The sequence below is a fragment of the Sodiomyces alcalophilus genome, assembly GCF_042370955.1.
Source record: "Sodiomyces alcalophilus JCM 7366 unplaced genomic scaffold ACRALscaffold_2, whole genome shotgun sequence".
In the NCBI taxonomy this organism is placed as follows: Eukaryota; Fungi; Ascomycota; class Sordariomycetes; order Glomerellales; family Plectosphaerellaceae; genus Sodiomyces; species Sodiomyces alcalophilus.
This window is the reverse complement of record NW_027263533.1, coordinates 3,192,846-3,214,217: the sequence shown is the minus strand read 5'-3', so window position 1 is coordinate 3,214,217 and position 21,372 is coordinate 3,192,846. Positions and strand designations below refer to the sequence as shown.

The following is a 21,372-nucleotide window of genomic DNA, read 5'->3' as shown; positions in this document are numbered from 1 at the left end:
CACCCACTCAAGTTGTGGGCTTGGCGTTTTGCGATTGCAAATGTGATTCTAAGCGTACGACATTCTGACGTTGGAAATACAATGAACATGGTACTTATCAGGGGACTCAACGTATAGCTAAGCTCTACAGAGTCGTAGGTTGATCAAGAGTTGCGGGATTACCCGACTTTCCACAAAGAATGATGCATCCTCAGGGCTTCCGCTCATTCTGTCCCCAATGCTTCATAGGTATGAAGCGAAGAGCGAGAGATAGGTAGTCGCCGAGACATATTGCGAATATACAACGTCCTCTATTGGCATCGAAAGTCGGATTCCGAGGGAAGTGGCTCCGTTTAGATTGCTTACGTACTCTTATCGACCAATTGAAAACATTTATACCTCCAGAATCCCGACCCCACACGAGCGATTATCACCAATCACAGTCCCCTCCCGTTCCCGAATCGGATGCGGCAAAGGGCTGCCCGCCCTGGACCCTCCGGTCATCGGTCGCACCCGATTTTTCGTGATGCTTCATCTCATTCCCTTTTCTGCCGAATGAGTCTTATCAATCCCCCGCCGGCGCTCCGACAGGAATAGTGAGCGATCGTCGCAACATACGAAAAAAAAACCAACACTCCTAACCCCTTACGACAGAATAATTTTGTGGAGTTCTTCTTCGCCTCGACAGCGATCCTGCCCACCATGGCATCCGAGTCCTTCATCGTCAAGGTCCCTTCGTCCTCGGCCAACATTGGTCCTGGCTTCGACGTAATCGGCCTCGCACTATCCATCTACCTCGAGCTGCACGTCACTATCGACCGCTCGAAATCAGAACCCTCAAATCTCCCCCTCAACTGCCGCATCACCTATGAGGGCCAGGGCGAGGGATCCCCAGATATCAGCCTGGACCCCTCCTCCAACCTCATCACCCGCGTCGCCCTCTATGTCCTCCGTTGCCACGGCCAGCGCTCCTTCCCGGCAGAAACCCACGTCCACATTGTCAACCCCATCCCCCTCGGTCGCGGCCTGGGGAGCTCCGGCTCCGCCGTCGTGGCCGGCGTCATGCTCGGCCGCGAAGTTGGTCAACTTCACCACCTCGACCTCGACAGGTTATTCGATTTCTGCCTAATGATCGGTACGTCTCGTCTTTTGTGCCCACAAGTAGTATCGCCCACTTTATTATCCTTCCTCATCGGTGAGGATAATCGCATTTTTCCCTTGCTAAGGACAAAAACTATCATGTAGAGAGGCACCCGGACAACGTTGGAGCCTCACTTTACGGCGGCTTCGTCGGAACCTACCTCCGCCCTCTCAAGCCCGAAGACGTCCAGCGCATCGAGATTCCTCTATCCGAGGTCCTCCCCGCGCCCGCCGGCGGCGTCGACACGGGTAAGACCCCACCGGAGCCGCCGCACGGCATCGGACGTCACATCAAGTTCCCTTGGGCCAAGGAGATCAAAGCCATCGCCATCATCCCCGACTTTCAAGTTCCTACTCACCTCGCTCGCGAGGTTCTTCCCCCTCATTACACCCGTCCCGACGTTGTGAGTCTTCCCCTTCCCCCCTTTTCCTCGCCCCCTCCCTAGACCTCCCCCTCTTCCTCTCCCAATGTAGTCAGGTCCTTCTAACGACTAATCCCACTTGCGAAATGCGCCCCTCTTGAATGAAAAAGACCTTCAACATGCAGCGCATCGCACTCTTGCCTGTCGCCCTAGGCGCCTCACCACCGGATCCCGAGCTCATCCACCTCACCATGCAAGACAAAGTACACCAGCCCTACCGGCAGACCCTGATTCCTGGCCTAGGGGAGGTCGTCCAGTCCATGAGCCCGGGCTCCCAACCGGGTTTCCTTGGCGTCTGCCTGTCAGGAGCCGGGCCCACCATCCTAGCCCTCGCCACTGGTCACTTCGAGGAGATCGCCGAGCGCATCATCAAGATCCTCAAGGCCGCCAACCCCAAGGAGATTGACTGCCAGTGGCGCGTGCTGGACGCGGCTGAAGGGGCCCAGGTCATCCGCAGGTAGAAGTAGAGGAGGTTCACATCTGAAAAAAGGACATTCATACACGGCGCCCAAGAAAACTGTAGACTCGGGTAAAAGGAGTGATAAAAGCAAATAAAAGTCTTATGATACCCTGACATATATATTATTATATAGCATCTCGCCTTCTTCGCCTATACATGCACACGACGCTACACTGTTATCTGGTAGCTGAAGATTACTGATCAGCGATGAGAAAGTCATCTTCGTTCCTCAAGGTCTCGCCAGACAGTCGTCGGGAAAGCGTAGCACGCCTGGCACGGGTCATAGCCGAAACCTCCACCTTGAGGAGCTGCACCCTGTTTTTGAAGCTGTCCATGTTCCAGGTTTCTCCGTCAGGGATATACCCCATAGGAAGTCCATACTGCTGTGCGGCGAATGTCGCTGCAGCGGCCGCATAAGGCGACGTGCCCTTGCGCGGGAGGCCCTGCTGTTCTACGGCGAAGCTCTCCGCGACGGCACCGTAAAGCGCTGCTTCTGCCATGTTCCCTGACTGCAGAAATTGCACAGTGAATGCCCCAAGGAAGACGGAAAGAGCGTTTGTTCCAAATGAGGCCTCGACGTTGGAGAGATCATGAAAAGTCGGAACCCAGACGAACCCGTCTTCCCTTGAAGCAACGAGATACGACGAGTCGCATTGCACCACCATAACCCCCTGGCCATTGCACCCAATGCCAGAATCCAGGAGCGCCTGAACATCGCGCTCAACGAGCTGCTTGTCGAAAAGAGTGGCTTGCGAGTTTAGCATAGACTTTAGTTGATGGACGTCTACAAAGACGGCATCGACTTGAGCCAAGACCGCAACCAACTGGTCGAGCGACGTGTCCAGGGGCTCCCAAGAGATGAAAGGTCGGGCTTTGATCTTATTCTCGCTCCGAAGAGAAAATAGAGCTTCTCGCTTCTGGGCTAATTCACAGGCAGGCCCCTGGAAATGAAACGATGAAGAGCCGAGTAGGGTTTTCAATTGTGAAGACGGTAGTAGTCGCCTTGTGAGACCCCAGACGTGTCGAGTCTGTGTCCTTGGCAAAGAATGGCAATCGACGAGAGCAGGGACTCGCAGTTTGGGGGCACGGATCGTTTTGACACCCCACGATTCAAGGGTTGTCGCCGCGGATACGGACCGGCCAACGTATTTCTCGTTTTTCTCGCTGATAACCAAGGCGATGTCTGAGGCGCGGCTTGCGCCGATGGCAAGGCGGGCACCCAATGTGGCTATCTTGCTGTTAGTGGGAGTTTGCAAGCGTGGGAAATAAATGCCTGGCGCCATATCAAACGCACCTTCAATCCTAGTACCACAAGGAGTATTGATTATGGGACTCGCGTCGGCGGAGGTAGAGTTTCGATCGGCCCTTGACCGCCCATGCGGAGCAAGAGATACGAACTGGGCCGGCAACGTCCGACGAGCCGACGACGGGCGATTTGCTTCAGTGTAGGAACGCATGGCTGCCCTCTTTCGTCCAGTTGTTGATTATTTCGGGTGCAGTTGTAGTACCTTCCTCCCCAATGTATCTTGTCTTTGCGTTCCTAGGGCGCGAGGTCGGGATCGACCGACGTAGCGGCGGCGAGATGACGGGACCGGCAGGTTGACGAGTAAGCGGTCGGGTTTGCCATACGGGTTTGGTTGATTCAGCTCAGCGCTTTGAACATGTGCAGTTATCGCTTAGCATTCACACGATGAGCAGCCGTGAAGCACAGTCGGCCATGGGAAGAAGGCGAGCAGTCTGTCTCATCACTGTTGGTGGGAGCGGTGCGTTTGATACGGTGGCAGCAGATGCGACCACGAGCGGCCGAGTGTTGAGCATTCGCAGTGGGAGGGATGAGTTGCAGTCGGTCTGCCCGTGAATATTCGTGCAGTGTAGCCAAAATTCGATGGTCGCCATTCGTAAGATGGTTGGAAACGATGCGATGATGTGAAGGAAAAGGAAGATCGCCATACGAATAGGGCTGCGAGGAAAAAGTATAAAATCAGAGTGAGGGGCGATCGAGTACCGAGGCTCGTTACCTCAGCATTTTGGGCTAAGAAGAGTCACGTGATCAATTCGCGTCTGGCAGGCCTAACTCGACACTTGTGTCGAGGAACTACGAAGTACGAAGACTTGCATGACTTTGAAGCCAACTATACTATACCTTCAGTAACACCGCTGGTAGAGTATTCAACCTATCTCCTCTTAGACTACATCATAGGAGTTCCTGGGGTTTTCTAACAGTTAGTAAAGCTATGTACGTTGTATGTCAAAATCTAGGTAGGCTCATATTCTACGAAGACATCTGTACATACGAATATGTACATCTTGATGCGGGGCGGCCATTCGACACCTTGGTCGACTTATCGATTAGAATTTTGTACCTGTCTGGCAGCCATCGTCCTGTCCGGACCATAGCACAGCGCCCGCTGGGCGTGAACTTGGAATTTGTCCGACTCGGACACCGGCAATTCCCATCCAGCCAGCCATTGAGCTGTTCCAGGAAGTATTGAACGGCATCGGCGTCTAAGCCCAAGGCGAAGCTTCATGTGATCAGATGATAATGTTGACGAGTTTGCCCCTGGTACGTTGTATGTCAATTTGGGTCATGTGCACACCCGTCGAGTCCGCCCTGACTAGCAGTAATTACCTCGTGTCGATGTGGCCAAGTCGCCGTCAAGCACCACATATTGTACTTCGTATTGTTAATACAAGGATTCATCCCTTTCGCTTAGCTATTCACCCGCGCTTCACTAAATTTGGACATCATGAACGAAGCGTCAGTCACGACATGCTGAGGACACATCTCGTCGCTCCAATAAATGATATGAGTGGTCTGCCGCTTGAACATCAGATATACATTCCACAGGAAAATGAACGTCCTCCGATTTCGCATTCGTGTCGCTTGGATTACGAAGTCTTCGAATGGTCTCGAATTTGTCATAGCCACCCGGCTAATACCAATTTACCCTACCTATTTCGTATACAACGTACACAGTTGATTGATCATGGCATAGTACCAAGTACGCGTACCACCAAGAACGGCACTCCAGCGGTGAGCATATTGTATTTTCATCGTGCATGTCATGCTGCAGATCAAAGTTTTTGGCAGGTCATGCGCGAATCTCTCGTTTAGCTCACCTGGTCATTCCCGGCACAGGCGGCAGGCGGGCGAGAGCACGGAGAACCATCGGAGCATCTCCGTGGTGTGGCAGACACCGAACAATTCTCAATAGACTCGTCAAATTCGTTGGATGGCGTCAGTCACTCACATGGCTCTAAACCTAATCGAGATTTACCGGCCCAGTGCCGATCCCACGGCCCTCCACGGGCTCCACAGAACTGCTCTCGGCTGAACCTGGCCCAAGCTCCTCAACATTTTTTTAGCGGATTTCGCACATACCGTAGTGGTCCTAGGAACCTGTGGGAAATAGTCACCGCCCCAAAAATCGGTAGGAAATGGAGACAAATGAGAGACAATGGACGACAGAACCTGGGGATCAAGCTGATGAATTGTTGATATCAGGTCTGATAACGGTATCTTATCGGGTAACGCATTCCATTGATCGGTTATCCATTCTGCCCCCCTGAGCTCCCTTACACGAACGACTCACATCGAGGTCTCTTCTACTCTCCTCTCCCTCCCTTCAATTTTAATAGCTCATACATAATATCTTTCGTCCTTCGTGCTCTCCAATAATACACCCATTCCTGAGTCAAATAATCGAGTCTACTGCCCGACGCACCTGGTGTCGCATCGTCGAATCCTTCTGCACCGAGGTCACCCACTCCTGATTGGACTATCAACCCTCCCGCCAGGTAAGCTTCACCACCCGTCTCGCCATCTCGTCTCTTCCGCACCACCATTTCATCAGTTCCGGGCTTCCCCATTAGCTGTGCTCGCCACGCACCTACTCTCATATAACCACGCCGGCTAACCCGGGGATTCTCCATACAGCTGCCCTCTATTGTTCTACTTGCTTCCTGCCCGCCAAATATATCAGCCGTTTCCCATTTACGAATAATCGAGCGAGCACTTTTTATCTCGCTACTCCTACGACTTTACGCCTTTCGCCTTTCGCATTTCCCTTCTTCGCCGTACCCACCAATTCAGCTATAACTATTAACTGTAAATGCAAAGTCCCTTTCCTTTTTCCTTCCCCGATGCGTACGTCAAATGGAACCTCCTACTGACCATCCACAGATAATTACATACACAAATGTCCCGCGTCACAGCTCCCGTCACCAAACTCGCCCGCGCCGTCAACCCTGGCATTGCAAGCCCATATTACAATCATGGCGCTGTCCTAATGCCCAAGTATGCCGAGCTGCTCAAGAAGTCCTCCGCAGAGGCAGATGTACGTTCCCCTTGCCCCTCGCGAGCGAATTGCCAACCTTCGCTGTTCTTTTTTCTTGCCATTGCGCCTAGTTTATTAACACGAATCGAACAAAAAGGTGCAATCCGCTCGTGGCATCACTACAACGCATCGCCCGACTCCCCAGCCTAAGCCATCGAAATCCTACAATCGCCCACTAATGCAAACCTTCTCGTCCGTCGCAACCTCGTCTGGCGGTCCTGCCCCCATCACCATCGACGCGACAATATTCCCGCAGCCAACAACCACCTTCGCCGGCGAAGGTGTAAGCCTCTCCCGCATGCCCCTCCTGCCGGACAGCTTCCTCACCCGCCATCCCGTGGCTGAGGCCCCTGAGACTCCCATGATGGAGCCCCGCATCTCCATCGTCGCTTCCGCTTCCGGCTCCGTCCTCCCGGCCTCTGCCCTCACTGAGATTGAGGGCATGGGAGTCGACGGCGTGGAGTTGCGCTTTGTCCATGAAAGCGAGGTCCGCAAACGGGAACCTGGCATTGTAACCGGCCTTTGAAGGCGTGGTATCTCCTTTCTCTCTAGAGGCATTGGGTTCAGCTGGGGAAAAAAAAAGAAAACTCAAAACGATACGCGTTTTACGATTGCTGCCATAGTGGGGCAGCGCTGCTATTTTGACTGTTATGTCGAGCGGGAATTTGGTGATGCGACTCGGCCGTTTCCACGGCCATGTTGCAATGATTGGACTTTTGGTGGTTTGGTCTTGATTGAGATCGTAATCCGCTCGGTTCTCGATGGTAAATTGGGCCATCCGAGACTGGGCCATATATAACATTAGGCTTCACGAATCTACGACGTTCTTCTGGTTCATCTGCATGTCGGCAGATGGACTCATGTCTGTTTTTTTTATTTATTTGCTCGCCATATCTACTGGCACTTAATGGACCCATCCATCATCCATCTGACCGATGCCATCATTGCAGTGAGGCGAGTGCCCGGACCGAAGCCGCTGCCTTACCGGACTACTCTGCCTCGACTCAGTTCCGCAAAGGATACTCTTCTAGTAACCTATGGCGTCCCGCCTCACAGCCAGATAGATGTCTGGCAGCATCTTGCCGCTTACTAGGTCCTTAAGTTTATGATTGACGATAGTGTCGGATACCCAGTTGAAGAGGTTGCTAGCGTGGCAAAGATGGGCTTCGTATTTTTGACTGGCCGCCATCCAGGCCTGAAGTCTAATCTCAAAGGACTTCTGGCCTGCGGCTGTCATAGGGAAGTCGGCCTCGTTTGGGCACGGAGGTTCTTCAGGCCAGGGGACAGGATCTTGGGGCCGTATGTATTTCCACAGGTTGGAGTGCTTAGCCCTGCCCTGGAACCGGATGTTCCAAACTTCCCAGTTATAATCGTCTCGGTACGTAGGATCGGTGCTAGTCATAACTGTCGTAGTTGTAGTAGGCCGGTCTTGATTGTTGTAAATAGTCGAACGGTCGCCGTATGGGAGTAGCTTGGGTTGTTTATAGGATGAACTGATAAAGAAGTGAGATTCTTAATTGCCACATTCAATGTTTCCAACGACGTACGTATTCGTAATAGATCGATACGATTGAGCAAATTGAGGGCATCAAAACACTGCCGATCTGTCTGTCTTGGTCGACCACCACGTTAGTTCATTCTATGAAGAGAGGACATCAACAGAGCAGAATCACCGAACGAACCTTGTCCAACTGTGAAGAAACTGCTGACCACTCAATCCAAAGTGGGATAAGCAGTGGTAGTTATACGCATCTTAAATACTGTTTTTTTGTCATACCTCTGCTTAGGAAGATCCAATGCCTTTCCTCAGAGATTTTCCCATGCGTCCACGTTACAAACGCCCGTCTCGGCTGTGTCGACCCGATACAGTTTTACCTATGGAAGGTTACATATCCTTCCAGTATACACTGCTCGGGGACCACATTACCATCGTACCTATGCCGGAGTCCGAAGCTAACCAAACGCCCGTCAAATAAGGTGGCCGATTGATGCGTCGCTGGGCACCGTTGTCTGACTCTAGGTGTCTACGAGACGCACTGATGATGGATGATAGTCCCATCGTGGGCACTGATACCAGCACAGGCGGCCTCCCACTGGGCACAAGTTCCACGCAGGAAACAAAGGAGACCAGTTGTCTTCATTAATAGCTGGTTTCTCCTGTGATGTGGGTGGATAGCAAGCCCTGGTCTACCATTTTGGCACCGCCATTCTGAACAAAGGCAGCAAGTATTCATTTTCACTCGCACAGACCGACCCGTCATCCCAATCAACTTCACCGCCAGGGAATCGATCACCACGGAGGTCTAGATCCTCCCCAACCTGCATCCTCAAACCAACCAGATCCTACGACTTTTCCTAGGACCAACGAACCAACCCAAGTTGCCGCACCAGGTCTTGGTAGGTGGCATGAACAACGTCGTGATACACGCAACTGACTTCCTCAACCGCCTCCGCCACCGAGTGTTCCAGCTGCCAGACACAAGACATCGTAATCTGAGGCTGCAGTCTCTCTTCTGTTCTGCCCCAATCCACCCGGACGTAAGCATGGGTCCAATAAACGACCGTTACCAGATCGAATGACTCGGATATGAAGGCGCACAACGCGGCGCGCCAGTTGGAGATGGGTGGTATCGTTTGTATCCATTCTCCTCCTTCCCTTCAGAATTAACCGTCTGTCTCCAGTCTACCGGGACATGCGCCAGGCCTTCCTCAGCAAGTATAACAATGCCCCTTTCGCCACAAGTGTCCTGTCGTCGCTGTCCCGAATTGACACCCCCTGCCCATCCCAGTCCACCTTATTTCCGCCTTTCCCAGCCCTGTCCATCGCGGCAACCTCCCATATTTCTTGCTGCCTCCGCTTTACCGCTTCTTCATGGTGGGTCGAGGTTTACATTCGTCTTGTTGAACGGGATGGAGCATGACCTTGATAGGCAGCTGTTGTGAGTTGTGCTGGAAGCCCTTGCTCCAGTCATAGCCCATAGCGTACGCAAAGATGGAACCGGTCTTGTTGAACTTGGTGGCCGTAATGCTGCAGCCAACCTGGGGATAGCCCTTGAGGCGGTGCTTGGCATCCTTGTCCCAGAAGTGGAAGGAGCCGTCAGAGCCGGCTGTGCTGAAAGTACCGTGTACGGGGTGGAATGAAATATCGTTTACGGCGTGGACATTGGTGATATTGCCTGACGGAGGGTCTCGGTGGCACTTAAACGAGAAGTTCAGGCTGTGCGCATGTCATTAATACCGGGCGCCTTGGCGATGGGCGATGGCCTCCATGATATCGCATGATCGTTGGGGAGCTGGGGGACTTGATCTTACCTGCTATCCTTGTCCTCCACGTATTGAATAGCGCAGCGGCCTTCTATACTGCCAATTGCAAAGCCCGAGGCATCGGTGAAGCAGCTCACGACGCGTGTCTGCCACTTGAGCGGGCTCTGCAGCGTTTTGTAGAAAGTGGTGGGGTTCTTGAGGTTGATGATGTTGATGTACCGATCGGCCGTGCCGATCACCAGCAGGTCATTCTTCACGTCCATGGTGTAAACTCGTTCCTGGCACTGCACCGTGGCGGCCGGAGTTGGAGACCGCATGTCCCAGTATTTGACCGTCTTATCCCAGGAGCCCGAAACTACCATGGGGTTGCCGCCGGCCTCGAAGAATCGCACGGTTCGGACGGGCTGCTCGTGTTCGCCAATCTTGGCATCCTGTTGTGTCCCAAGATCGCAAACTTTGACGGCCTTGTCGGCGCCGGCAGAGGCGACTTTGGTCCCGTCCTAGACGCGTAACAACGAACGGGTCAGTGTTGGCACCGGGCGAACCAGAAGGCTAGCAGACACACACCTTTGAGAAGTCGCACATGAAGACGGGCGCGTCGTGGCCGTAAGCGTGTCGCCCTTCGCTCTGCCCATTGCTCGTGACTTCATATATCCGAACTTTTTTATCCCAGCTAGACACGGCAAGGAAATCATTGGCCTGGTTGGTGGCCGGGGAGAAGGAGAGACCAGTGATGGTATCCTCGGGGGGGCTGGTCAGGGCAACGTCTTGCTTGAGGTCTCCGACGGTGTTGGACGTCGTCGAGGACGATGTGGTTCCAAAGAGGCCGGACATTTTTCGCAGCTATGACCGTAGCTGATACGGCCAACCGATCGTCGAGGTATCCGTTTCGACTTGTCAATGAACGAGGATCAATCGCGCCAACGACGGGTAGAGTATGCGGTAGTGGAGTTGGTCGAGATCCGTCAAAGTTGTGAAGGCTGCGAAGGTTGTCGACGTTGTATTAGGAGGGTCTCGGTGGTCTTCTCGGTGGTTGGACGGTCTACAAAAGCTGGCCATGGGCAGCTACCCAGAGAGAGCAACGAAACTCAAAAGTATCCGTAGCTTATGCAAGGCTGAGAGATATGTGGGTCGCGACGCCCAGAGAACAAAAAGTTGCTTGGTTGATTAGGTAATTCGTGTGTACTTTACCTATCAATATGACCGCCCCACCAAAACGCACGGTCCACTCAATCTTTGCTTTCATAAAAGAAATTTCGAGCAGCTCTGCAATGGATTCTTTCCCTTCCTCTTCTTCACCCCCCTCGCCCAACAAATCGCCATTCGAAGCTCACAAACAGAGATGCGTCCCTCTCGGGCCGCATCTCATCACAAGATAAGCTTTGGGAGAAAGTCCCCGGACACCTCCCCCCTCTTTCTGAGGGGAAGATTGCGGAAACGCGCCGCCATAGAAGCAAAGCGGCTGACCTCCTTTGAACCCTGCCCTCGGAGCTCGTCTCCTTCCACCCCGTTTCGCCGCTACATCGGGGCGCGCTACCTCGTTTCCAGCACGGTGTCCTTGGGGAATGGCTTGCCGAGACCACATGGATGAAGATATGAGTCCGAGCTCGGCGTGTTGTCCCTTCTTGGACCCGTGTGCTAGGGGCGATGTAGGGCGCTCCCGATGGCTTGATGGCCGTGGCAGGGGATGCATGCCGGGGGCGCGAAGGGGTTTGGGAGGATATTTCGTCGAGATATTACATAGGTATGCGATTGCTCGTCGGTCCTGACGAGTTACTCAATGGGGCTCATTCTTGGTGCGAGGGGGGCCAAAACCTCAGCTCGAGTCTTTTGGGACTGGGTGGGCTAGACTGGAGGACCTCATCTTTTCAACACTCTGGGACTTCTTCGGAAGTCTCCCTTCGTTTATGATGCCCCTTCCCAGCACCAAAACATTCCTGCTGCCACACCGTTCGATGATGATTACCAAAATAGAGTCAAGCACTGATGGTGGAGTCGTCTAAGAACGGCCGCCCCTGTGACGACAGAACAATGCGTTATGGTATCTGAAGAACCTGGCTTTTTACACTTGTTTACTTTCGTTTCAAAATGTTTTCGGTGCTCGTTTGGGTCCATTTCAGGAGGTGTTTGAGAAGCCAGTCGATTACTGCTCGCTGCTAAGTGGCAGCATGAAGCATGGCCCTTGGAATAGATAGCTTATTAATCGAATGAATCATTCCCATTACATTACCATGAAAATTTCATCACCTTCCTGGGTAGCAACTGTACATTTTTGGCGAACTAATAGATAACCCGCGAGAAGAAGTCAACATAAGCAATCCATGAATGTACCCAAATGCCAGTGCGGATATAATCGTCATACGTACGACATATATATGCGTGTAACGGTAGAAGACAGTGTAGGCAACTCGATTGCCCAAATCGCTATCAAGGCACAGACCGCAGACCAAGTGCAACAAGTAATAGAGACGCCAATCCATCCGGCCGACTTCTCTATCTCGTCCTTTCCTTGCCATGGACGTAACCCAAACTCCCAACAATGCAAACCACGTTAGTATCCAGAGCAGCTAGGATAAAAAATCACATCAAGCCGCCCAATACTACCTTGCCAATATTGGCGACTTCTGTCCTGATATGCGATCGACTCTGTTCCTCAAACTCCTTGATGGTGCCCTGGATGATGATCTTGCGCACTCTCCCGTCCACCTTGGCGAAGAGTTCGGCTACCGGTGCCGTGGCGACTGCGGGCGACGGCATCAAGTTTATGAATTTCGTGTACGTATCAACAAGCACGTCGCAGAGGGTGGCGAATGTCTCGAAGTAGTCGGGCTCGAACGGCAGCACCGGCGTGAGGAGGAGCGTGTATTCTTCGCCGGGGAGCAAGTCCGATTCGCTGTGGGCGAAATTGACGACGTGGGCATTGGGCCCGCCCGCGGTACCGCCGTTGATCGCGTCGTCGGTGGGCAGGCCGATGTCGTTGGCGTTGCTGTTGCTGCGGCGCGACTTGCCGCCCGGGCCGCGGCGGAACATCTGCGGCAGGCGGGCGCGCGAAAGGGAGCTCGTGGACGAGCCGGATTCGCTATGGAGCTGCTGGAACGCCTCGAACTCTTGGAGGAGGGTGCTTAGGCTGCGGAGAAACTCGAAGGGACTGCTGGAGTTCAAGTCGGCGACGATGGGGAGGGACAGCCCGAGGAGAAAGAGATTGGTGGCGCGACGGCCGAGCTTGCGGGGGTCGAAGTAGGAGAAGCGTTGGATGTCGGACCGGTCAAAGTGGACGGTGTTGAACCAATAGGCATGCGATTCATGTCTGTTGCGGGGGACGCGTGGTCAGTTGGAAGTTGTTGCCGAAAAAGAAGGGGCGAACAGGCCAGGAGAGCAAAAGAAAAAGAGAGGTTCAGAGGTTCGCGAGGGAAGAAAGCACTAACACTTTGCGAAGGTATTCGATGGTAGATATCCGTTTGGCGGTGATCTCCTGGATCTGTAGATGAACGACGGCGGCCTCGCTTCCCATGTAAACGCCGGCATTGGTGGATGTCGCGCCGGCGAGCCTATCGCCCATGCTCTGGTTGGTTTGGGTCCTGGTGAGCATCTTGCTCAAGCTATCGGCGCTGGCTGGCGGGGTCTGTATGGCATCGGGGTCCCTCGTGATCTTGGCGGCGGCGGCCAGGGCAAAGTCGGGCAGGGCGGGGGGCGCTTTGCTGTCGGTGACTATGACATTGGAGTTTGCGCCGGAGCTGTTGGCGCGTCGCTTGGATGTGGACTTGGACGGGGAACTGAAGGAGGTCTTTCGGCCAAAGGAGGGCTTGCGATCTTTGGTCAGAAGGTTGGGTTGAGATTGTGTCTGCGGTTGAGGCTGTGGTGGAGGTTGTGTTGGAGGTTGTGGTTGCGGCGGCGGCTGTTGTTGTTGTTGTTGCTGTTGTGAGATGGGGCCGGAAGACGGGGGATCGCGATCGCGATCGCCAGAGGAGGTGCCAGGGCGCGACTTGGAGTTGGCCGAGGAGGAGAAGAATGAGGTCGCGAAGAAGGAGGAATGCGAGGTCGACGCGACGCCAGGCCTCTGCATGATGACTTAAGATGGGGCCTAGGGCGATCGACTGCTATGTGGTGTGGTTCTCTGGGTGCGGGGACCAGGTAGTACCAAGGCCCGCCAGATTGGCAAGCGAGGCACCTCTGCCTGTGGCTTTCTGGTGAGCTGCAGGCTCGTCCAAGGAAATTGTAAAATTAGGACAAGCTCGGCCGATTTCCTTGGTCTCGTTCGAATTGGATGTCGGTGATAATGATTGGAGGAACGGGTGCTTAATTTTGCAACGAAGAGAAACAGCACCCTAATAGAGAGCGCAATCTGCTGAATATTAGGCGCTCGGATGCTTTGGGCCCAGGTGATCAAAATACGACGAAGGGAGAACTGGCTAATCTGTATGTGGAATGTGGAAGAATTATAATAGGTAAAATCCGAGTAAGGGACGGGGAAGCGCGGGCGGGGACGGAGGAAATTGACATCTGAAAATAAAAAGAGAGGGGAAAGGATAAGAAACTCAAAACAGTTGGTACCTTTTTGCGGAAAAGGAACGACGAGGAACGATGCAGTCGAGTTCGGCGCTATCCCAGGGGAGCACGGGATGGAGGATTAGGGGTTCCACCCTGGGATAAGGGGGGTGGCCATGCGTCGACGGCACGCGACGATTTCCTCTCCAAAGGGATCCGGTTCCAGAGCTAATAGACATAGCGCCGCCGACGGCAGTGTTTGGAGTTGGTCGTTGGGCGAATCGAACTGGTCGGAAGACGTTTTGGCTACCATGGCGAAGATGCGATTCAATCCCCGTGCGATTGTCGAGGCTTTCCATTGACTCGTTGGAGCCAATGAGGGCGAAGATGTTCAAGATCCGAATCAGTGGTTCTGGCTTTGGTGATTGTCCGGTGCTCCATTACAGTCCAGGGTGCATAACTGGATACATGGTGGGAGTGAGTTTGTGGACAAGGACTGCAATGTAATCTCGTCAATCTTGAGGAGATATTAGAGGTAGCGAAATTTCTTTAAATACTTAAATCCCGACTATAGTAACACGATTTCAGGTACACCTCGCAGGTAAGGTGGACTGTCAAGGTACTTTGTATCACCGAAGCAAAGTAGAGTACAACGTACCAACGATCCCTTACGACGTACGAATGTACATAGTCGCCCGTTTCTTAGTCATTGTTATTAATCGCTCAACCGTTGATACTCTCCCAAGACTCCTGGTATTGGCCTACGGAGTAGCACTGCCTTCAACATCCCCTTGCGACTTCACTGTAGGTATCAACGTCTCGTAGTACCTCACGCTATATTTTTCCCGTCCACAGATAACTGGCACCATCGTCCCGAGTTTATCGGCCAGCCTTCATTTGAGCTTCCCTCATCCGTTCATTCGGGTCTTTAGAGACGACTTTCCCATCCAGACCCAACCAGGCACCATGACGGACATTGACCCCAAGTCCCCGCCTGGTGATCCAGCCCCCGAGCTCCTTGAGGATCGCATCTGGATTGATGGCTGTTTCGATTTTTTCCACCATGGTGCGTACCTTTACGGCACTTCAAAAACAGACTCTTATTTGGTCACAAGGCAAAAAGCAAAAATCCATGTTCAACGACTGATGTGCCTCAGGACATGCGGGTGCTATCGTTCAAGCCCGCCAGCTAGGCAGCGAGCTCTACATTGGCGTCCACTCAGATGAGGCCATCCTCGAAAACAAGGGGCCAACCGTCATGACCCTCGAGGAGCGGTGCGTTGCTACCCGTTCATCCACATTTTAAGCAGGCCCGGCATCCTTGGCCCCCACGTTCCTTTTCACCTCGGGGGAAAAATTGAAGTCATAATAATAGAAACAAAAAAAGAAATACTGACCCCATCTCCAGTATCGCCGCCGTAGATGCGTGCCGCTGGGTCACCAAGTCCGTCGCCCGAGCCCCCTACGTCACGCAGCTGGAGTGGGTGAGCCATTTCGGCTGCAAGTACGTTGTCCACGGCGACGACATCACCTCGGATAGCAGCGGAGAGGATTGCTATCGCTTTGTCAAGGCAGCCGGCCGGTTCAAGGTGGTGAAACGGACCCCGAGTATCTCGACCACCGACCTCGTCGGCCGCATGCTGCTCTGCACACGCACCCACTTTATCAAATCGCTGGAGAAGCGTCTCGCCGGTGAAGAGGGCGACGCCCCGGCCGCCGAGGCCCGCGCCGAGGGCAAGGCCATGACGGATCGCATGCGCCTGTACGCCACGGACGAGACGGGCAAGGCCCCCGGCGCCGACGTGTGGTTCTGGTCGGCCTCCCGAGAGGCCAAGACGGATGCCTCGGTGGAGGAGAAGGGCGTCTTCAGCCAGTTTATCAAGGGCGTTGGGCCGAAACCCGGGCAGCGCGTCGTCTACGTGGATGGCGGGTTTGATCTCTTCTCCAGCGGCCACATTGAATTCCTCCGCCGGGTCCTCGCGGCCGAGGAGCAGCTGGCTCGCGAAGACGGCTGGTTCTCGGAACAGTCTGTCAACGAGCGGGTTGGCAAGGGCGGTGACTACCCTCCTGCTTACGTCGTGGTTGGCGTTCATGACGACGAGGTCATCAACCACTGGAAGGGTATCAACTACCCCATTATGAACATTTATGAGCGGGGGCTGTGTGTTCTGCAGTGCAAGGTTAGTGTGGAAGTTCGATGACCCTCGACGGACTCTTAAAATGTTGCTGACATGAGTGGTTTTCAGTACGTCAACGCAGTCATCTTCGGGGCTCCCTTCACACCGACCAAGGCCTACTTGACCGCCACGCCGTGGGGCACACCCGATGCCGTCTACCACGGCCCGACTACTTTCATACCTCTGACCCACGACCCGTACACGGCGGCCCGAGACATGGGGATCATGAAGGCCGTTGGGCCACACCCATTCTCAAACGTCAACGCGGGAACCATTGTACAGCGGATCATGAAGAGCCGCGACATTTACGAGGAACGACAGCGCAAGAAGGGGTTCAAGACGGAGTTGGAGGAGGCCGCTAAGCAGCGCGAGGCTCTGGAGGAGGAGCAGCAGAACAAAGTAGCCGCGAGGGCTGGCGAGGCGTGATTCGCTTCCCGTGATGACCATGGAGAAGAAGGGATTAATTGACCAAGCATGCGGGGTGGTGTCTCAAATCGGAGTTCTGGGGATTCGATATGCATACAGGCGTCGGCGGGCAAAGTATCCTTGAAGATTCAACATTGGAAGAGGCCTTCCAAGGCCTTCAACAGGTTTTATAAATTCCACCGGTGTCGCCGGGGCTAGATATAAAAAGAGGTGGGCTTTCGAGAGATGGGCAAGGGCAGAAACATATGGTGAGCCGACATGCCTCTATTATTTCATTATTCTGCTCATCCTTTTCCTGCAAGGTCAAGTGACTCACAAGTTGAATGACTGCGAAGGGCATCAGATGGAGTTCACTCCACCTGGCCGCCGTACTAATTCGTAGCCAAATAAATACTCGCTAGTCGTCAATGGTTTTGTAGACAATGCATCTTACCGATGCAATGCGGGTGGCTAGGCTCGGCCTGTACACTAACAACTCTTGAGAAAAATCGCGATATGCCCGGCTCAAAGGCCAGCCGGCTTCAAGTAGGTGGAATTCCTGACAAAGTGGTGACGGGACACATGTTGGATCACATCCCTCCGCATACGGGCGGCTATTGACGGGCAAAGATGTGACGCAACGGAACAGGATTCCGTCCGGGCGGGGCACCAATTGGTACATGTACCGGCCGAAACTCGGCTTATAGGGGCGTCATCCAAGCGGAGCCCACACCATGATCTAGACAACTCCACATCATATCCATGTCATCCGCAGAGCTGATAGACCTAATATCCCGAGATTCCGCAATGCAAAGCTCTTATTTCTAATTGTGTTTTCCCAATTCCTCCGCACCAGATAATTGCAATTGACTCATCGGTCGCCGGTGCAAGATGTCCTTTGTCCCGCTCGGTGGCTGTCCTTCTTAGCGGCCATATCATGTGGATTGGGGGTTTGATGTAACGCGGGGTTAGGGGCGACGAGTTTGAATGGAACTCGGAGTTGCTAACATCGAGACCAACTCGTCCGAATCTCCCCTTGGAAATTCCCAAACAGGTCAATTATCTGCATCTTTCCGTACCGAGTACTGAGTACTCCGCCAATTCAATCCATAGCCTCGTCGTATCACATCATCTCTTCCGACTGTTCTTACACTACTTGGTAGGGAAATCCCCTTGTTTGCCATCCAGACATCAGACACCACTAGCGTACCCACTTGTCGTCAATTGGGCGCGCCAGTCACCTGCCCCTTACTGCTTAGATGCCAGCGTAGCCAATGATCATCGAGTCCAGCGTCCTTCTTGGAAGGTACCCATCTCGTTGTTTGGATTTCGGTCTTGGTACTCGGTACTCCCACAATTCCTCTATCTCCGATTATAACCAGCCTCCGTATAGACTTTGAATGCCGTCGGCGCCACTTCTTTTTTATTTCATCCGACCTACTTTGTTTTAGCTCTCCTTCCTCTTCCTCTTCCTCTTCTCTTCCCTTTTTTCCTTTTCTCTTCTTTCAACTCGTCATACTCTTGTCCTTCCTCTCCCTCTACTTATACTTCGTACACCTGTATCGGCGTAAACCAACACCTCACACCGTCAACGTCACACTCAACTACCCGTCCAGTCAAGTTTCGCGTCATAGTCCGAGAACTACAATGGCACCCGCGGCCGTTTCCAACGGCGCCCACCAGAGCGCTCAGGATGCCAGCTTGACCTCCTCATCCCTTGAACAGAAGATCGAGGCCTTGCCCGTGCAGAACGGCAGCGCAAAGGGCACGGCCACCCCTACCCAGTCCCCCGAGTACCAGGAACTCGATGCCTCCAAGCTCATCTTCCACCGCACCACATCCCCGCGGCCCGTCCCCGACGAAGCCACTGCCCACGCCGGCTCCGAGACCATCTGCACCGACCACATGATCACCGCCACCTGGAAGGCCTCAACCGGCTGGTCCGCCCCTGAGCTCAAACCCTACGGCCCGCTATCGCTCATGCCCACCGCCTCCGTGCTCCATTATGCCACCGAGTGTTTCGAGGGAATGAAGGTCTACCGTGGCCACGACGGCGGCCTCCGCCTCTTCCGCCCCGATCTCAACGCCGCCCGCATGCTCATGTCTTCCCTCCGCATCTCCCTGCCCAGCTTCCCGCCCCCCGAGCTCGAACGCCTCCTACACGCCCTCCTCGCCATCGACGGCCCCCGCTGGCTACCCCAAGACCGCAAGGGCTCCTTCCTCTACCTCCGTCCCACCATGATCGGCACCCAGCCCCAGCTCGGCGTCCAGGCCCCCAGCGAAGCCATGCTCTTCATCATCTGCACCTTCATGCCCCCGATGGACGCTCCCCGCGGCGGTATGCGCCTCCACACCTCGCCCGAGGATACGGTCCGCGCCTGGGTCGGCGGCTTCGGCTACGCCAAGGTCGGTGCCAATTACGGCCCCTCCCTGGCCGCCACCGCCGAGGCCCGCAGGCGGGGCTACGGCCAGGTCCTCTGGCTCTACGGTCCGGAGCAGCTTTGCACCGAAGCTGGCGCCAGCAACTTCTTCGTCCTCTGGCGCTCCAAGGAGGACCCCGACCGCATCGAGCTCGTCACCGCTCCTCTTGATGACCGCCTCATCCTTGACGGCGTCACCCGTCGCAGCGTCCTCGGCCTGGCCCGCGAGCGCCTCACCGGTCAGCTTGAAGTTGTCGAGCGCCGCTACTCCATTGACGAGGTCATGCAAGCACATGCTGAAGGCCGTCTTCTCGAATCTTTCGCCGCTGGCACTGCTGTACGTGAATAGCCCAATTCTCTGCTCTGAACATTCCCGCCCCTTTTTCAAACTCGGCTTTTCAAACTCCTGCCACACATTTCCCGAATTGCAGTTGGGTGGTCGCTAACATGCAGTTATACAGTTCTTCGTTTGCCCCGTATCCCACATCCACCACCGCGGCAGCGAAATTCCCATCAAGATGGGCGAAACCGGCAAGGGCGGCGATTTCACTCTCAAGCTGAAAGGCTGGATGCATGACATCATGTACGGCAACGAGAAACATGAATGGGGTGTCCTCATTGAAGAGGAGAAACAGTAAAAGCCTTTAGATCTAATGGAGTGAAGAGGCAGCTACCATATAGCTTCCTTCATCCGACCGTGCGCAAAAAAGCAATGGGAGAGAAAGACAAAGAGGCAAGACGAAGACTCTAAAACAGCCCACATAGACACGCCCAAAGAGGAGAGGAACGAGCAGGCAAGTAAGATGAAGATGACAAGGGCAGGAACCTGGTCCCGGTGTTTTCAAGGGCAAATACCACGACCCAGAGGCGTTTAGATATCATGCCGCATGAGCTTTGGTAAGCTCTGGTAATGTCTGATGTATATAGCTCAAAGATGAAAACATCAAGCTCTCGATGGGCGAACTTGCATGAATACACAACTATATTGGTCATTTCATCTGGGCTTACTATCCCGCGTTATGTGGGCCGCTGAACCTTTCAGCCCATGGCCGTCGGTATACACGTCGCCAGCAAGGTCTTCCTCGACAGCCAGGTGTTTATAGAGGATATCACCTTGCAAACACCCTGAACAGCCAAATGATGAAAAATCGACACCACATTCAGAATCCGTTCCATATGAAACCCGCGAAGCATCGCATCTCCCCTACCTTCGCGTAGGAGGCTGGCGCAACGAATCAGCTTTGGAGCCAGAGTTCTTCCAGGATCTCTCTCTTCTCCTCCTCGAACTCCTGAACATATCATCAGCACACGGAGATCAAGGGCGGCGATTTGTCGTCCTGACACAGGACGTACCTCTTCGATCTCTTTCAACTTCTTAAGGGTCCCCTTCTTTAGCGCGACAGTCTTCTGCTTCAACTCACGCATCTTCCTATCAAAGGCCGCATCGCGTGCTCGATCCCCGGGTCCCGTTAGAACTCTATTGAGAGCTTCCCCTTCTTCGGCTTTGGCTGCATCCAGCTCCTTCAGACTCCGCTCCAGGAACTCGGCCATTTCGGTTGCTTCCCTTCTGAGCCTCTCTGCGGCAGCCCCCACCATTTGTTTCTCTCGAGGTTCGCTGTCCAATCTTTTGTACGTGTAACTTTCCGACAGGGGTTTGTCGAAGTTGTCGTTCAGACTCTGCACGAGCTCCAATACTCTCCTGTCTTCCGCTACCAAAACAGACAAATCCTCGGTGAGGGACGTATAAGCGTCATCGAGCTGGTCGTAGACTCGTGAGTGCAGGCGTTCTCCTTTCTCGGCATATGCAGCTGTACGTAAACGTCTCCGTCAGTCATGAACCTCCATCCTTCAAAACAGGGGGCTGCCTTGAATCAGATATACGCTCGGGATATGCACCCTTTATTCGACCCAGAAGCTGCTCTTGCGACTTATTTAGACTTAGACGACTGGGCTCGAGCTTTTCAGAGGGTGGCCCCATTGTCTTGCGGCGATTGTTCCACGACTGCGGGTCGGTTCCGCTGGTGACCCCTGATTCAGGAGCCCAATGACCGTCTGCTACTCCAGCAGATTGCCAGGACAGGACAGGGTGCCGGGGCAAGTGGGAAGGCTGGACTGGGATAGGCTGGGCGCGGCGCAAAGAGGTGCCGGGTCTGCGTAGAGGCTCAACGGGCGCGAAGTCGAGTGGTGACAGTGCATGTAAGCGCTCTCCTCGAGCCTGAGCCCAATCAGGCCCAAGGCGTACCGGTCGTAAATACGGATGAGCCCGGTATGAGGGACGGAGAA

General features: G+C 54.0%; 9 protein-coding genes across 9 annotated transcripts; 5 read left to right on the top strand and 4 right to left on the bottom strand.

The window, feature by feature from the left end:
- Nucleotides 1-681: 681 nt before the first annotated feature.
- On the top strand, nucleotides 682-2,002 carry ACRALDRAFT_2040498 (uncharacterized protein; the record flags this gene model as incomplete). Its single annotated transcript, XM_071021052.1, has 3 exons — nucleotides 682-1,114; nucleotides 1,225-1,523; nucleotides 1,652-2,002. The coding sequence occupies 3 exons, from the start codon at nucleotides 682-684 to the stop codon at nucleotides 2,000-2,002; spliced, it is 1,083 nt and encodes a 360-aa protein (XP_070877286.1).
- A 193-nt stretch (nucleotides 2,003-2,195) lies between these two features.
- ACRALDRAFT_2017259 (uncharacterized protein) lies at nucleotides 2,196-4,119 on the bottom strand (the record flags this gene model as incomplete). Its single annotated transcript, XM_071019874.1, has 5 exons — nucleotides 2,196-3,467; nucleotides 3,510-3,647; nucleotides 3,691-4,011; nucleotides 4,048-4,071; nucleotides 4,108-4,119. The coding sequence occupies 5 exons, from the start codon at nucleotides 4,117-4,119 to the stop codon at nucleotides 2,196-2,198; spliced, it is 1,767 nt and encodes a 588-aa protein (XP_070877285.1).
- A 180-nt stretch (nucleotides 4,120-4,299) lies between these two features.
- Nucleotides 4,300-5,918, top strand: ACRALDRAFT_207450 (uncharacterized protein; the record flags this gene model as incomplete). Its single annotated transcript, XM_071022249.1, has 11 exons — nucleotides 4,300-4,337; nucleotides 4,376-4,476; nucleotides 4,538-4,590; nucleotides 4,651-4,679; nucleotides 4,759-4,908; nucleotides 4,998-5,046; nucleotides 5,076-5,186; nucleotides 5,217-5,243; nucleotides 5,321-5,495; nucleotides 5,601-5,666; nucleotides 5,710-5,918. 11 exons carry the CDS (start codon nucleotides 4,300-4,302, stop codon nucleotides 5,916-5,918), a joined length of 1,008 nt encoding a protein of 335 aa, XP_070877284.1.
- A 282-nt stretch (nucleotides 5,919-6,200) lies between these two features.
- On the top strand, nucleotides 6,201-6,864 carry ACRALDRAFT_1055218 (uncharacterized protein; the record flags this gene model as incomplete). The annotated part of the gene is made up of 2 exons (XM_071015845.1): nucleotides 6,201-6,338; nucleotides 6,436-6,864. 2 exons carry the CDS (start codon nucleotides 6,201-6,203, stop codon nucleotides 6,862-6,864), a joined length of 567 nt encoding a protein of 188 aa, XP_070877283.1.
- A 1,619-nt stretch (nucleotides 6,865-8,483) lies between these two features.
- Nucleotides 8,484-10,658, bottom strand: ACRALDRAFT_1048097 (uncharacterized protein). Its single transcript, XM_071015537.1, has 3 exons — nucleotides 10,170-10,658; nucleotides 9,651-10,102; nucleotides 8,484-9,555 (listed from the first exon to the last, which is right to left on the bottom strand). The coding sequence occupies exons 1-3, from the start codon at nucleotides 10,434-10,436 to the stop codon at nucleotides 9,198-9,200; spliced, it is 1,077 nt and encodes a 358-aa protein (XP_070877282.1). The 5' UTR covers nucleotides 10,437-10,658; the 3' UTR covers nucleotides 8,484-9,197.
- A 1,524-nt stretch (nucleotides 10,659-12,182) lies between these two features.
- On the bottom strand, nucleotides 12,183-13,113 carry ACRALDRAFT_2098919 (uncharacterized protein; the record flags this gene model as incomplete). The annotated part of the gene is made up of 2 exons (XM_071022910.1): nucleotides 12,183-12,909; nucleotides 13,028-13,113. 2 exons carry the CDS (start codon nucleotides 13,111-13,113, stop codon nucleotides 12,183-12,185), a joined length of 813 nt encoding a protein of 270 aa, XP_070877281.1.
- A 989-nt stretch (nucleotides 13,114-14,102) lies between these two features.
- ACRALDRAFT_1061476 (uncharacterized protein) lies at nucleotides 14,103-14,576 on the bottom strand. The gene has a single exon (XM_071016435.1). It carries the CDS (start codon nucleotides 14,398-14,400, stop codon nucleotides 14,230-14,232), a length of 171 nt encoding a protein of 56 aa, XP_070877280.1. The 5' UTR covers nucleotides 14,401-14,576; the 3' UTR covers nucleotides 14,103-14,229.
- A 156-nt stretch (nucleotides 14,577-14,732) lies between these two features.
- On the top strand, nucleotides 14,733-17,121 carry ACRALDRAFT_1048096 (uncharacterized protein). The gene is made up of 4 exons (XM_071015536.1): nucleotides 14,733-15,153; nucleotides 15,245-15,362; nucleotides 15,496-16,267; nucleotides 16,334-17,121. Exons 1-4 carry the CDS (start codon nucleotides 15,054-15,056, stop codon nucleotides 16,688-16,690), a joined length of 1,347 nt encoding a protein of 448 aa, XP_070877279.1. The 5' UTR covers nucleotides 14,733-15,053; the 3' UTR covers nucleotides 16,691-17,121.
- Nucleotides 17,122-18,316: 1,195 nt separating this feature from the next.
- On the top strand, nucleotides 18,317-19,727 carry ACRALDRAFT_2025873 (uncharacterized protein; the record flags this gene model as incomplete). The annotated part of the gene is made up of 2 exons (XM_071020356.1): nucleotides 18,317-19,426; nucleotides 19,551-19,727. 2 exons carry the CDS (start codon nucleotides 18,317-18,319, stop codon nucleotides 19,725-19,727), a joined length of 1,287 nt encoding a protein of 428 aa, XP_070877278.1.
- Between the last annotated feature and the right edge of the window lie 1,645 nt (nucleotides 19,728-21,372).

Coding starts and splice junctions, on each gene's coding strand:
- ACRALDRAFT_1048097 (XM_071015537.1), bottom strand. CDS start 10,436: ATGTCCGGCCTCTTTGGAACCACATCGTCCTCGACGACGTCCAACACC. Junction 10,103..10,169: donor TCATGTGCGACTTCTCAAAG/GTGTGTGTCTGC, acceptor TTACGCGTCTAG/GACGGGACCAAAGTCGCCTC. Junction 9,556..9,650: donor GTGGAGGACAAGGATAGCAG/GTAAGATCAAGT, acceptor ACATGCGCACAG/CCTGAACTTCTCGTTTAAGT.
- ACRALDRAFT_1048096 (XM_071015536.1), top strand. CDS start 15,054: ATGACGGACATTGACCCCAAGTCCCCGCCTGGTGATCCAGCCCCCGAG. Junction 15,154..15,244: donor TTTCGATTTTTTCCACCATG/GTGCGTACCTTT, acceptor GATGTGCCTCAG/GACATGCGGGTGCTATCGTT. Junction 15,363..15,495: donor GTCATGACCCTCGAGGAGCG/GTGCGTTGCTAC, acceptor CCCCATCTCCAG/TATCGCCGCCGTAGATGCGT.
- ACRALDRAFT_1061476 (XM_071016435.1), bottom strand. CDS start 14,400: ATGGTAGCCAAAACGTCTTCCGACCAGTTCGATTCGCCCAACGACCAA.